Source organism: Panicum hallii, chromosome 1 (assembly GCF_002211085.1).
Source record: "Panicum hallii strain FIL2 chromosome 1, PHallii_v3.1, whole genome shotgun sequence".
In the NCBI taxonomy this organism is placed as follows: Eukaryota; Viridiplantae; Streptophyta; class Magnoliopsida; order Poales; family Poaceae; genus Panicum; species Panicum hallii.
Genome location: NC_038042.1, coordinates 47898554 through 47913841, shown reverse-complemented (window position 1 = coordinate 47913841; position 15288 = coordinate 47898554). Strand labels below are relative to the sequence as shown.

At 51.4% G+C, this 15288-nt stretch overlaps 3 protein-coding genes across 4 annotated transcripts; 1 reads left to right on the top strand and 2 right to left on the bottom strand.

Annotated features, from left to right (window-relative positions):
• Positions 1–1886: 1886 nt before the first annotated feature.
• Positions 1887–4022, bottom strand: LOC112879185 (7-deoxyloganetin glucosyltransferase-like). The gene is made up of 2 exons (XM_025943480.1): positions 3274–4022; positions 1887–3166 (listed from the first exon to the last, which is right to left on the bottom strand). The coding sequence occupies exons 1-2, from the start codon at positions 3800–3802 to the stop codon at positions 2211–2213; spliced, it is 1485 nt and encodes a 494-aa protein (XP_025799265.1). The 5' UTR covers positions 3803–4022; the 3' UTR covers positions 1887–2210.
• Positions 4023–7644: 3622 nt separating this feature from the next.
• Positions 7645–9854, top strand: LOC112897603 (transcription termination factor MTEF1, chloroplastic-like). The gene has a single exon (XM_025965982.1). It carries the CDS (start codon positions 8320–8322, stop codon positions 9163–9165), a length of 846 nt encoding a protein of 281 aa, XP_025821767.1. The 5' UTR covers positions 7645–8319; the 3' UTR covers positions 9166–9854.
• A 242-nt stretch (positions 9855–10096) lies between these two features.
• LOC112897464 (beta-1,3-galactosyltransferase GALT1-like) lies at positions 10097–14382 on the bottom strand. Of its 2 annotated transcripts, XM_025965874.1 has the most exons (8): positions 14243–14382; positions 12444–13331; positions 12154–12368; positions 11795–12073; positions 11576–11704; positions 11312–11491; positions 10960–11067; positions 10097–10509 (listed from the first exon to the last, which is right to left on the bottom strand). In XM_025965874.1, the coding sequence occupies exons 2-8, from the start codon at positions 13180–13182 to the stop codon at positions 10297–10299; spliced, it is 1863 nt and encodes a 620-aa protein (XP_025821659.1). In that variant the 5' UTR covers positions 13183–13331; positions 14243–14382; the 3' UTR covers positions 10097–10296. The 2 variants fall into 2 exon arrangements, with proteins under 2 accessions (XP_025821659.1, XP_025821584.1); XM_025965799.1 differs by having other exon boundaries at positions 11312–11704.
• Between the last annotated feature and the right edge of the window lie 906 nt (positions 14383–15288).

Below are 15288 nucleotides of genomic sequence, written 5' to 3'. Positions count from 1 at the left end.
ACTCCGAACGCGGGGAACGATGGCAAGATTCCGGCTGCCGGATTGGATTGACTCGCCACACCATCAGTTCCACTTTGGGCACCTAATCCCGCGACACCACTGCTGGATCGAGACTTCCTCAAGCGATTTATCTGCATGCAAGGACAGGGATTAGTGGGATTTGAACCAGAATGCGACAAATCAGAATCTAAATAGAACCAGTAAACTGTACTCATATGCACGGACAAGTGCTCATTTCAGAATGCGCAACAAACTAGTAATAATGCTAGATGCTGATAATTCTGTCAGCTATTATCATATCCAAGTATACGTCATGTGGTCACTATTCATTATTTTAGACTAGAACAAGACAAATTATGCAACCATATTTCTAGCACAAATTTAAGAGCATCAACTAATCTGCCAATTGTTGGGTAATGGGTTGCAGAGAGGAAATTGTGGTAGCCTAGCTTATCTAGATACCTAACCAACTATTACCCATGCATACTACAAATAAAATCAAAATCTATGCATCTAACCACCTCCGTTCCAGGAATAAACCACATTGCAAATGCAACAAACGATTAAGTCAAAGTCTCAGCAAAAATATTCGGCCAGAGCACACTAATCTACTTAGTGAACATTCTAAGCATGGAATGGAAGAATACTGCAACTATTAACAAAGCATGAATTCACAAAACACAGCACACATACACGTTAGTCTGCTTACAGGAATCTAGGATTCTTGCTATGCAATGTATTGATAACAGAATATATTGCATACAACAGCAATACTGAAACTATAAATACATTTTGTACTCCCACAGAAAAAAATTAATGTGCTGATGGATCAAGGCGTGATGATTCTATTGCAAGCTAGCAATAGCAAGAGAATTAGGACTCAGTGCTTAGCACAGCAGGGAAATTTTCTACCTCCGGTTAATTTGCTAGGGGACCGGCGACGAGGAGGACGGCGGGTCGGCGACGCAGCTGGCCTGGGTGCGGCAGGTCGGCGACGCAGCTGGGCCTAGGCGCCGTGGGTCGACGACGAGGAGGACGGCGGGTCGGTGAAGCAGCTGGGCCTAGGTGCCGCGGGTCGGCGACGAGGAGGACGGCGGGTCGGCGACGCAGCTGGTCCTAGGCGCCGCGGGTCGGCGATGAGGAGGACGGCGGGTCGGCGACGCAGCTGGGCCTAGGCGTGCTCAACCCTAGCCACCCCGTGCTGCGCGGCCAGGATTCGAGCTCGTCCGGGTGGGGATTTGAGGCGGCGACGGCGGTGGTGGAGAGGGGATGACGGCAGGCGACGGTTTGAGGGCCGGCGGCGACCTGGCTAGGGGCTGGCGGCGGCGCCCAACCCTAGCGGCGGGATTGGGGATCTGCTCTGCTCCGTGGGATGTTCTGGAGCTCTCGTACCCCTTCGCGATTTGTGGATCTAAGAGAAAATTGGCGCATTGGTGGGAGGGATTTTTTGCAAAAATGATGTGAGCTGAAGCTGGACAAGCCACAAATCGTGGCTCCTCTCCTCTAATACAAATATAGCTTCAGCTTTTTGGATGAATCTGGTTTAGAAAATAGTGTTTGGCGGGGCTTGGGCTTTTTTTTTGGAGGAGAAGCTAAAGCTGAAGCTCTGCCAAACGGGCCCTAAGTCGTAACTCGTCGTTCCAATTATTACTCGATTTTCTTTTCTGTCCACTCAGCATCTCGTTCTTATCACCATTTACTTCTCCTTCCACCTGCGCTCATGAGTGAGTTGAGACCTTATCTCCTTAACCGATGCAAGTGCAGGCATGGATAAGTAAGGTAAATCTTCAGACTCCCAAACCCTAATTCCAAATCCCGATCATTAATTTAATTTCTAGTATGAATTTTGGTGACTGATGGATAAGTATGGTACCAATGATCTGATATGGAATAAAACTCTTAAATCAAATCCAAGATGCAGTGCAACTGTGGAAATCAAACCGCGAATTCTATCCGAACTGGTTCAAAGTTGGCAAATGGCCGGGGTATGCAGCATCCCCTCAAACGATGAACAAAATCTCCCGGCGAAATGTTTCATGCATGGATGATTGAGTTGCGTCACAAGGAAGACTTTCCAAGCACAGACAACCTTGACGACGACTCTCTTTATTCTAGTCATCTGGTGGCATGCACACTCGCACAAAACAACATCAACATGCTAAGGTCCTGCTACAAATCTGTGCAGATTTCGTGGTCGCTCCTCTGACCAGCTAAGAGCTCTTACTGGGCAGGAGGACGTCATGGATCAGATCCTCCAGGTTGGTCAACGCCCTGCCGCCGGGCTGCGTCGCCCGGACGGCGGCCTCCTTCCACTCCTCCGCCCTCCGCCTCATCTCCCTCCCCTTGTCGCCGGCCATCGCCTCCTTGATCCTTGCCTCCAGCGCCTCCCGCCGCACGCCGCCGGCGACCTCGACCCCCACGCCCCACTCGGTGCACGCGTACCGGCAGTTGGTCTGCTGCTCCGCGAAGAAGGGCCAGCACAGCATCGGCACCCCCGCGCAGAGGCTCTCCGTCATCGAGTTCCACCCGCTGTGCGTCAGGAACACCCCGACCGCCTCGTGCCGCAGCACGGCCTCCTGCTCGCACCAGCTCGCCAGGAGGCACCGCCCCCGGGTGGACTCCACGAACTCCGCGGGCAGCACGGCGGTCTCGCCCTTCACGAGGTCCGGCCGGACGATCCACAGGAAGTCGTAGCCGCTGCCCGCTAGGCCCCACGCGAACTCCACCAGCTCCTCATTGGACATGGTGGTGATGCACCCGTAGTTCACGTACACCACGGACCGAGCCGGCCTGCCGTCCAGCCACCGGACGCAGGCGTCGTCCTCCTTCCAGAGGCTGGCGCGGACCGTGGCGAGCGCGGCGGCGCCGGGGGCGGCGGCCAGGCGCTCCAGGAGGAGGCCGAGCGGGCCGATGGTGTAGACGGGCGGCGGGAGGATGGCGCGCATGGCGTCGAGCGCCGCCGGCTCGAGCTCGTCGAAGGTGTTGAGGATGACGGCATCCGCCGCGTCCGCCCGCGCCACCTCGCGCATCATGAAGTCCAGCAGGATGTCACCGCGCTGCATCGTGTAGATGAAGGTCGGGAAGTCCCTGAGCCGCATGTGCCTGCTCATCCCGCGCGCCAACCCCACCGGCATGTCCAGGTACCCATTCCTCAGCTGCTCTTCATCTGTGCGTGCACATCGATGATCGATCGCAAATACTCCCATGCAAATCGAAACGCAAGTCTTTGTTCGCTTCTGAGTTGTGATCACTAAAGACGATTAGGGCACGAACCTTTGAGCGGCGCAAGGCCTTCGTCCATGAGGAACCGGAAGTGGCGGTAGCCCATGTACCCGCAGGCGCTGGCGGTCCAGAAGAGCGCGCACGGCACGCTGGCCTCCCTGGCGGCGTCCAAGCTGAAGCTCATGACGTTGTCGGCCACGACGCACGTCACGGGCGGCACCCCGCTGCCAGGGCTGCTGAGCTGCTCGATCAGGCGCTTCAGGTGCGGCGCGCAGGTCCTCATGGTGGAGTCGCAGAGCGAGGCCGGGTCCTGCGTGGCGTCGGCGTCGGACGCCGGCAGCCCGTCCGGGATGGTGGCGAAGCGGAAGCCCGGGAGGCCCGCGACGGCGGCGGGGCCCCGGGAGCGGACGAGGCGGCGGTGGTTGTACTCGGTGTTGACGAAGGTGACGTGGAAGCCCTTGCAGTGGAGCGCCTTGGCCAGCTTCACCATTGGCGTGACGTGGCCCTGCGCCGGGAACGGGACGCACACGACGTGCGGTTGCTGCTTGTCGCCGCCGGCAGGGACGGTGCCGTTGGCCATCTCGAGCGTCAGCCGGAACGGATCGCCGGAGCAGAGCGTGAGATGCTATGTTCTTCCGGACTTCTGTGGAGTGATGTGGGATCCTTCTTCCGGATTGCAGCCAATAATGCTATTAATATATTGCCGTAACGTGGAATGCCGGTGTGCGTTGTGTCACTTGGCAAGTATAAACAAGACGCTGGTATTATCGGTTGGTGCAGCTTTAATTTGGTAAGAAGCATTTTTTAAGCTCGAAATAAGGGAACCATCAGCTGCTGCAGCTTATATCTCATAAATGACAAGCTGCTTAATTAACCCGTATTTATATATAATATATCTATGTATCTCTGAAAGTCTCAACAAGTTGGCAGATCGTGACGACGAGTCGCTAGGTACTATTGGAACTCGTGTGGCTTTGGATTTTTTTTTCCTTACTTTGTACAGCCTTGTCTCGGCCCATCAAGCTTTCACCTTCTTTCCTTTAATATAATATAATGGACAGCTCTCTTGCCGTTAGAAAGTATTGTTCGTTTAAAAAAACAACAACAAAATCGAGGTATTGTTCGTCGGATGGACCAATTCACCTCAGCAAACACCAAAGTATTGGTTGCGCGTAGTTGATCCTTCGGAGCTGCAAGTCTCAAATAAAATGGCACCATGCTTTTTGTCTGCTTTTACTCGATCAGCAGTAGAGGTTCCTCGATCGCCACGGATGCACAGGCAATTAGCAAAAAGGAAAAACTCGCAGCAGGGTCGATGGCAGATGTGCCTTGTTGCAATTTGCAGACATACATAAATCTTTTTTTGAAAATTTAAAAATATATAATTCTGGACCCTACTCCTACCAACCAAATTTCATTTGTTTATAGTGATTGATTATTGGTTGATTTTCCATCGCTATCCTGCTGCCGCACTCCATGATCAAGGTGGACAGCGCCATCAAGTATAGAAAAGGCCGGCATGCAGACCACGCAGCTAGCCGGTGGAAAATTGACAGCCTTGTCAGTCAGGAGGTGTTAAGAGATTAGAGATCCGTCCAATCGGGTTTCTTGTAGTATCAATGTATCCGCCGGAGAGGAGAAGTGGAGAGCTAACCTTTTCGTTTTCTTTTCCTGGTGGGGCCTAAGGAGTGACCAGTTCATGTGGGCCTTGTGGGTTTGGGCCGTTTGGGGGTCACAACAAAAAACGTGCGAGAGAGAGAGAGAGATATAGTAGCACCGAAGAATGGGCCGAGGTCCGTTCAGGGTTTTTCTTTGAGGAGACGTCCAGGGCCTCTGTTGTACAACAACGCCCACTCCGCAGCCCAGCACAAGTTCGGTCTGCTGCTCAGCCCAAATCAACAGCGCCCAAGCGTTCCTCTCCTCTTCCTCTCCTGCTCCTCTCCGGCCGCCGCCATCTTCTCCGGCCTCGGGGGCTCCAAGTTCCGAGCATGAAAGCCGGGGCTCGAAAAGGTTCTTGCAATCTAGCTGAGGAGGCAGACGAACGAGCCGAGAGAGAGACAGAACAGCACGAGTTCTAGGAGCTCTAGTAATCGGGCTCCATCATATCGTGCCAATAAGATGCCTCGGGCTATCTCTGCACGTCTCGAGCAAAGCACCAACCCCTGATCATACCAATTCCGTCCACGCGTACGCGCTGGATCGATTCAACATGGAGGCACCGCCTCTCCCTCTCGATCTCCTCCTCCTCGAGATCTTCTCGCGCTCCGGCCCAGCCACCGTCGCGCGCTGCGGCGCCACGTGCAAACTCCTCCGACGCCACCGCCGCCACGTCGCCGACCGGGCCTTCCTCCGCCGCCTCCGCGCCGCCTCCTCGGACCGCTTCCTCATCGGCCTCTACCACCGCAGCCGCAGCTGGAAAGGCGAGGAGAAGAGCACCCGCCTCCCGCCGCTGTTCGCCGCACCCAAATTGTCCGCCGGCTCCACCACGCTGATGCCCAGCACCGTGATCGCACGCCTGTCGGCCGAGCTCGCCGGGCCGTACGAGCCCGTCGCGTCGCGCGGCGGGCTGCTGGTCCTCAAGCGCGGGCAGTACCACGACACCGGCCTCCGCGTGTGCGACCCCGTGGCCGGACGGAGCTACGTCCTCCCGCCCAAACGGATGGCGGACGACCTGCACGTTGTCATGCCCAAGGACGGCGAAGGCGGCGGCGTGCCCTTCAAGGTGCTCATCGCGGATAGCGGCCTCCGAACGCAGACCTACTCGTCCAGGACGGGCGCGTGGGGTCCGATCACCGACACCGGGAAACGCCTCCCCTGGCACTACGAGTAGGTGCAGCCGCCCCAGCCTGGGGTCGTGCTCGGCGGCGCCGCGCACTGGCTGTACCAACCAGGGAGGGACGCGCGCCTACAGCGTGCTCGCCCTGGACGTGAGCACGGGGCAGGCCGGCGCCGTGGATCGAGGTCTCGCGGGACTGCCACCGGCGCCGCAGGGTGCCCGAGTTGCGCCAGGAGCTGCTCCTGGCGTCATCGGCCGACGGGGAGCTCGCCTTGCGCGTCTGGGAGGGGCCGCTCGCGGTGTGCATGTGGACCGTGTCGCCGTCCGCCGGCGCGGACCCCGGATCAGGGAGGTCGTGGGCTCGGCGCGTGGTGATCGACAGGGCGGCGATCCTTCGGTCGGTGCGCCCGATGTCCAGCCCGCTCGCGTGCCAGCGGATCGACTTCCAGTGCTTTGCTGTCTTGCTGAGGGGAGCGGCACCGTCGTCTTCCACATGTACGCCGCCGGCACCGTTCTGCTCAACCTGCGCACCCTGGAGGTTCGCCATCTTCAGAGGCCGCGTTTCGAGATCTCTGAGAACTCCCCGTTTTGCGTGTACGAGCTGGATTTGGTCTCGTTGCTTCCCTCAACCTCGAGTTGGATTTCGGTTTGATGACTGTCGCCACAGAATTTATACAAACTGAAGATAGTCACCCTCTTCAAATTGAGGGAAAACTAGTCAAAGCTCAAAAGTAGCATTGGAGGTGCAGCGACCAAAGGAAAATCGGGAAGGCATTTAGTAGCATATTTGCGCTTTCCCGCTAAATTTCGAATTTGGTTCCGTTCAGACTTGAAATGAGAAATATTCAAACAAAATAAAAGTAATAAAATAAGCGGTGGACTACATTGGGCCACTCAGGGCCTATTCCCATTGTTCGGCAGATCGGTGGTGTAACGGGCCGGCCCGTCCCAGCGGCAATGGAGAGAGGAGCCCCAAGTTGCGGAACAGAGTGTTTTAATATGAAGTTGGTTTGATTGCAACTTTAATTTTAATTGTAAAATTTTTGTAGCGCAAAAAGTTTCTCTTCAGATTTTTGGTAACCAAAATATGCCGTGGAACAGTATAGATTTTTTGGTGTTCTTGCCCCTGCTTTGAAGTGCAATTATGATTTTATCCTTATTTTTATAACTTTGTGATTTTACCTTTTATTTTTCACAAATCATTACGATTTTGCTCTTGGTCTTAGCGTATTTGCCCATTTTGACCATTGATTAGGGGTAAAATTGTATTGACTTGTGAATAGTAAGGGGAAAAATTATAAAATTAAAGAAATAAGGGTAAAATTACAATTACACTTCAAAGTAAGGGTATGAACACAAATACCCCCACAGTATATATATGACGGAAAGGAGATGCACTCATATGATATAACCAGTGAAAGCAAAAGTGAGGAATTGCAGACTTTTGAAACCTTAAAAGTGATATTAAGCTCGCAAGTTAATTAAATATACACATGTTGCATTAACTTTGCTTACAACAAAAGAAATGGTGGAAAACTCACAACACCAACTAGGTCGACTATTAGACTCTACCAAAAGACGCCGGAAGGTCCACCGGCGCTGGGACGCGAACCCCTTGTGGTAGAGCAAATCGGTCATGACGCGGTACGCGCGCTGCGTCAGGTGCATGGCGTCCCAACTGAGGCGCTCGTCGGATCTCGCGCACACCGACGCGTCCGGCGCGCCGCATATCCGGAGTCCATGTCGAAGTTGTACGCGCCGCTGGCGCCGGCGCCGCAACACACCCTGGTCATCGCCGCCCCTTCCAACCTTGCTCTGCTCAGGGACGGATCCAGGGATGCAGCGGGCTGGAGCCTCCTACCCCTACGTAGCCCATGGAGCTTCCTAAAGTTTTTCCAACAATTTTCAACTATGAATGAAGAAAATGAGGGAGATAACGAGAAGGAAGAAGAAAAAAAAAGAGGAAGGAGGAAGGGAAAGAGAAAATTAAACCCCTTCTAGATTTGCATCGTAGATCCATCACTGGCCCTGCCGGCGTCCCTCAGCATCCGCACGTACGCGTAGAAGTAGTCGGCGTAGGCGACCGTGGCGCTCGGGTAGGAGCGGCGCAGCTCACGGACGCCCTGCTGCAGCCGAGTTGACCAGGTCGACCGAGTCAACCTCCTTCAGACCCTGACCATCAGGACCGTCCATCGCACGAACGGACGGCTCTCGGGTCACAGAGTCGCTCCTCTCCGAGCAGGGAACAAACGCCGCAGTGGATAACACAGCAGCCGTCGGCCTTCCTCCCCCAAACCCCACCCAAACTCCGCCTCCGCGCCATGGTCGCCCGCACGCGCCTCCCGCTCCCGCCTCCCGCCCCCTCTCCCCACACCGCCACCGGCGCCGGCGGTGGCGGCCGCGGCGTGGAGTTCCGCCGCAAGCTCCACTTCCTCTCGTCCGAGCTCCACCTCGACCCGTTCCCGCTCCTCGCCGCCAACCCCGCGCTCCGCTCGGCGCCGCTCCCGCTCCTCCGCGACTCCCTCCGCCTCCTCACCTCCCACGGCCTCTCCGCCCGCGACGCCGCGCGCGTCTTCTCCGCATTTCCCACCCTCCTCACCTCCCCGCCCGGCGAGCCCCTCCGCTTCCTCTCCGCCGACGCGCCGCTCCCGCCGCCGCACCTCCGCGCCGCGGTGCTCCGATCCCCGCGCCTCCTCGCCGCGTCCGTGCCCGACACGCTCCGCCCCGCTCTCCTCTTCCTCCGCCGCCGCGTCGCGCTCCTCCGGGAGCCGCTCCCGCTCGCCGCCGCGCTGCTCCTGGCGTTCTCCGTCGAGCGCACCCTCCTCCCCAAGCTCCTCTTCCTCCGTGACGCCACGGGGCTCCCTGACCCCGCCGTCTGCGCGGTCCTCAGGCGCGCGCCCGCCATCCTCTCCTACGGGATCGAGACCAACCTCACGCCTAAGCTCCAGTTCCTCGCGGAGCGCATGGGGAGGGACCCCGCGGTGGAGCTGTCCGAGTTCCCGCACTACTTCGCTTTCAGCTTGGAGGGGAGGATCAGACCGAGGCACGACGCGTTGAGGGAGAGGGGTATCGAAATGTCACTCAAAGACATGCTCACAAGCAACGATGACGAGTTCAGGGAGCGGCTGATCAAGGCAACTTTGTCAGACACCAAGGCGACGTTGTGAGCTTGCATTCAGAAGCACTATGTGCTTGGTAGCTGCAATGTATGAATGGCAGTGCTTTGAGTTCGGGTTCAGCTAAACAAGATTATCTTACAACATTACCAATGGCACCGGCAGCAATTTGGGACGTAAACTATATTTCACATGTCATTTCAAGCGCAGCCTTAACGGTAAGGCTAAGATATATGAAGTTCTCCAGGAGATAGGCATGGAAATGTTGCCTGACTGAATGGCTGAACGGACAGTGATGGGGACAGCGATAGGCATCGAAATATCACTTATACAGTACTATCATATAAGCAGCGATGGGGACAAAAATTAGATGCCACGGCTAAAGGTCCATCAAACTCAAGTTATGTTTCCTCTACTTGCTGTGGTGGAAGATGAAGAATGGGCCTGATGCATGAGTTGTAGGAGAACAATGGGCAGTGATGAATAGCCATGGATCTCCCTGAACATAGGTGTGTGGTAATCATCTGGAGTCCAGATGAGTTTTAAAATAGCTCTTTGCTTCCTTTTGCTTCGCCCCCCCCCCCCCTTCTTTTTGGCCCAGTTGCTTTAGGGAGAGGTGTAGATTTAACAGAAACCAACTTGTATTCATACTGTTTGTTATTATGACTAAGGGTTTTCACGAATCTTTTAAATGCAATCGTTGCATTATTTAATTTCGGAATACTTGATTATGGCTGTCAGAAATTGTAACCCATGCTCACTTGTGGCTAAAGTTCTCAGTTGTTAGGTTTGATGTTTACTGTATCTCTGATCTGTCAAATCCCCAGAAGGCTGCCACACATAAGATTAGCATTGTATTTTGGTGGTAAAATATGCACTCAGACTGCAAACAGTTTCTACACCTTGAGTGCTTATATCCAATAACATTAGAAACAACAAATTTGGCAATGAATTGCTCCCAACTTTTAGCACCATAAAAAAGAAGATGCTCTGGAAACTTAGGATAACCTGAGATGTGACGGACTAATTTTATCTGTGTGGTTCATTGAATTGATAATTTACAGTAGTGTTGGGCACCAGAAAATGAGGAGGATGTTAAGACTTCTTTGCCGTCATAAAAAAGTTAGTGAGTGGCCTGATAAGTAAACCTGACTATATCAAATAATCAGAATTCCTTCTCCGTTAGTCAGTATTGCAGCACTGTGCTTGATGCGTCCTTAGGAGCTTCTCCCACAGGCATAGCATATCTCTTGGTTCTTGGTAGTGAGCAACAATGTACCCATCATTGCAACCGTCAGTGTTAATTCTTGTGTCTGTTTCATATTTTACTGGTAATCCATCCTTCTTCAGATCATTGACCCATATGCCCATTGCTACATCTTCTAGTTTGAACATCTGCAAAGAATCATTTGGGTGTAGATAGCATATGATTTAGCTCCATAACACATCAGACAACATGAAGCTAGACATTAAGTAGAGTTGAAATCATCTGATGTTGCAGGACTGCAAGCTGGAGTGAATTGGCACTTGCTGTGATATTCAAGCAGAAGATTTTGAGAAACAGCGAGCTAAAATGTGGGCAGCTTGTCTGGACTTTACTAGGATTCCCTGCTTATATTTGCTTTCTGAACCGGGTTACTTTCAATCACTTGTTTATAAGTTTATAACTTGAGTTTCTCTTACGTGAGGTAGCTTTTGTTTACTAGACATAGTGCAGCTCAATTTTGGTATGCAAACAAGTATGCCTTTAGATGGTTTGTTTTGTTGCCTGAGGGATCTTCAGTAAGCTAGTTTCCCATATGGTTGTATAAGTCACATATTATATTTGCACTTGAATAGACATACCTTTAATTGGCTTGCTTTATACCAACTGTTGATTTCCCTTGCAATGTCTTGGGAGACCACATATCCTGGTCCGTGAGCCCATGGTGGGTATTTCTCTTCAGGCCACTCCTGCAGAACACAATAGAAATGTTAGCATTTACACTTATGGGTGATGGTATTAACAATAACTTGTATGAGAACCCCTTGTGTTTCTGTTATAGGAGCAGCATGGTTCAAATAAACTTGCATAAATAAATGCTCTTCAGCAACTACATTATTTCACTGACTCAGAAATTCAGATCGAAAAGGATTACAATAATTGTTTTTTATTTTACTTCTTTAGGGAGGAGCCTTTTATATGTGAATAATTTACCTCTTGGCTTATGTACCATTTGCTTTCTGGATTTCTGTGGGGACTTGAGTCAGAATTTATGCGACCATAAAGTAGCCCATTGCTGACATTAAGCTGTTTTATTGTGGATCGGATCTCATCTACGCGGACAAAAGCATCATCATCCGTTTTCATCACATACTTGGCTGATACAGTACTGGTCTGGTCACACAAAACACAGTTAAGCACAATGAAACACGAGAAGCAGGGAATGGGGAAGTGTAACTTTGTGATGATAGTGTTTACCCCATAGATGCATATTGCTAGTGTCTTCCATGTTATCAGGCTGTAGTAATCTACGAAGGGCAATACCTGGATGTCACCATATGTGCGTGCCTCGTTCCAGAGTTCTTCGTTTACCATGAGGTTCGTATGCTTCATATAAAAAAAAGAGAAGTAATCTTAGTCTGGTAGATAACTCTTGCTAGTTTACTATATATTAAACTTAATTTCTTAGTGTTTTACCAGGCCAACAAAAAACCGTACTGCTACTGCTCCTTGGCGCACAGCATCATATTGCATCCATGTCCTTCGAATTACCATCCTGCGCTTGAAGTTGTTTGCTGTTGAAAATATGCCAATCAGAAGGTCTACATCTTTGCCGGCTGGAATAGGTGATGACTTCAGCATTTCAATATTAGAGTTCTCCAAGTCTTCTGATGTGGGCAAGCCGCTTGCAATCGCACTTACAAGTTTGAAATCACCAGAAATTCTTACTTCAGTAACAAACCAAGGTTCCAGACCCTAGTAACAGAAGCACCAGTTCGTTAGGATTGGTCTTATATCAGATTTTTTTTTTCATGATCCACATGTAAGAAAGTTACCGCTCTATATGCGAATGAAGTGATGTGTTTTCCATCAACTGTCATATGGATCCCCTCCGATCCTACACGGAGCGTTGCAATAGCAAGATACCCCTGTTTAAATGGAAAATATGTGCTTGGTTCTCCATGTTTCTTGGCAGCCGTATGATGTTTTGAGTTCATTATGTCCCTGCCTTCTCTGCCCACCATTGCATTACATCTCTCCAAATCGTCCACTGTAGACGATGATGCATTAGTAGTGTGCAAAGCACGGTAATAGCTCTTGTTTGCAAGAGAGAAGTTTGAAGTACCTTCGGTTGCATTGTTAGAGTTAGTGCTGGGGCAGCGATCCTCGACCCCCCAGCCATTGTTCGCAGTGAATGTATTCTGCACTATGACTGGATCTTTAGTAATTTTATCACCATTTAGACGGACATTGTACTGAAGTACAGTAGGCTTTTCAGACTCCCCTGGAAGTGCTGTCCCGACAAGATCAATCCAAAAGTTACCAGAGAGGACTCCAGGAGTGCCTATAAGAGTCATCGAAGAACCAACAATCAGCCCACAAGGTACATCAATGGTGAAAGAATCAGTCTCCGACTTGGAAGCGTCCATTCTGTGAATCGAGTATGGGCACAGCCTCTCTTTTTCTCTGTGCTGATACCTTGCATTGTGAGCTGATGTTGTCAAGTTCTCCCATGCAGTTCTTCCATCGTTGATCGCCTCGCTTGCATGAGGAAGGCCATTGGTGATGTTGGATAGCTGCTTCATCTGATTCCATGTGTCTAGCCACTGAAACACTTCGGGAGAGGAGCTCCCAAAATCCGAGCTGTTTGAAGTTGAAGCATCTGCTGCTGCTGCTGCTGCTGCTACTCCTGGAATGGTTTCTTTTGCTTCCACTGGCCTATTGAACCATTCGAGGGGATTGGCGTCGAGGATTTGATACCGAGATATCCCTGAAGGTGGGCTGCTCACTATCCAATACCGCACGATCACCAGAGAGAAGGCGGCGATTGAAACTGTAATGGCGAGCTTATTTGTCATCCACATCTTTGGTAAATTTGTTGCCTTTTTTCCCCCTGGTGCTGTGGCGATCACGGAGTCAGAACATACCTTGGTCCTTGGCTTCAATGGGATATTAGCAGCCCTGTAGTCTTTATCATCCTTCCCTTCTGGTCAAGGTCCAAGCCGGATAGAACCTGCCAGTGCACTGGATGTTACCCTCCAGTTCTGTTATAGAATTCAAGCATACTAGTTTAAGCAATGACATTTCAGGGCACCCCAAGAACAGAAAAATACAAATTCAACCGAATAGTGATTCAGTTGAAATCCTAGCACGTACATAGACTGGGGAACAGTCACGAACTGAAAGCGAAAGGAAGTTGCCGGCCATCTCTATGGCTGACCATTTCAAAAATCAAAACCAGCGGTCTTTGGCCAATGTTCAGAAAAGTTCTAGTCTGTAGCTGTCAAAGGTAAGAGTGCGCCGTGCCGGACCAGGCGGCCCAGTCAAGTCCTGCGAGTGTCGCCGGTTCTTGCAGACTTCCATCGGACGCGTGGGCGGCAATTCCGACTTTTGTCTTTGGTCAGAAAATGTACAGGACGATGTTCTCAGGCAACCATATTTGCTTATATGTTTTCCTTTGTGGCAAACCTGCCTAAACTAGTAAACTAGTAATTTTTTATCCCTTGCATTCTCCACAAGGAGATTCCTCTGAAGCCGGAAATATATGATCTATCATCTAAAAATCTAAAAAGAAAAGCTAAAAACACATACTGAAAGCCTATAAATTAAGAGTTCGCCAAAGGTCACCACCAAAGTTGGATCACTATGGAAAGCATAATTCATGGAGTAACTACCGTGCAAGCATGCTGTGTCGAGCAACCGCTCCGTTTTCTTACTGAGAAAAAAAAACAGAGGAGCAACTGCTCCTCTTCTTGATCATGGCACTAACTTGAGCGAATCCAGATCAACAAGAAGGCATAATTGCTCCGGACATGGTCCATCCATGGATTGCTTCTTCTGCACACACACACACACACACACACACACACACACACACACAGAGAGAGAGAGAGAGAGAGAGAGAGAGAGAGAGCGCTTAGTTACCTGGTGCTTGGATCTTCAGTTATGGAGACGGGTGATCGCGGGGAGATAGACGAGAGAAGGAAGAGGAGACGAGCGAGGGAGGCGTAGGCGGCAGAGCCTTAGCATATGCCTCCGGGCTCCGGCCGGCAACGGCCGAGAAATACGAGAGTGCGCGTGGTGCTGACCGCGGAGACGCCGAACGAAAAGACAGCTGCTGCTGCAGGCTTGCAAGTGCAACTCTTCATAAAACTCTTCATTCGGCTTGACGGGCTTTGGGCTCGTATTGCCATCGCGAATCCGAGCGCCATGGGCTGCGCGGTGCATATCTTGATGGGCCTCACGCACGCTACGGATGGGCTTGTGTAGTAGATTCTTTCTTTCGTTTCGTTTCCTTTTGTTTTATTATCGTGCGGCCCGCTGAAAAGGAAGAAAAAGAAGCCAGGTGCGCCGGCAGCCGGGCCCACCGCAAGCGGCCTTGGCTGGAGCCCATTAGCGCGGCTAACGGCCGTTAAATAACCAGCGTTATCATTGGGTAGTTGGTGGAAGTGTGAATGGGGGGTTTCGCAAAGTCCAAGCACCGAGCTGGTCTCTCCGAAATCTAATTGGTCTTTCGAAAAAAATAAAAATCTATTTGGTCTGAAAAAACAATTAGCCGGACTTTGCTATGATTGCGCTGTCAACCGATCCCCAGACTATTTGGTCGCACATCATTTTCTTGGAGTACTTAATTGATCCCGGTTGTTCACTCGAGAGTGTCGTTGCTTGTCCCAGTACTTTTTTGAAGGAAGAAATATCTATGTTCTGGCTTTTGCATAAAGAATGTATCGAAGCATTCGCAGCCATTACTTTGATAAAAATAAAGAAGCTACAACACTCTACTCCTAACTAACTAGAAGTTTCAGGGCTATGCGATCCCTCCTTCAGTCCTTCGTGCCATTGCAACCGTTCTCGTGTGAGTAACCCGGTCCTAACTATCGTCGTCTCTCCGATTGAACAGATAGCAAAATCTTAAAATAGAGAACCAGGGCACTAAAGCCACGCTCGGTTTCATGCGTCACAAAGTTGAT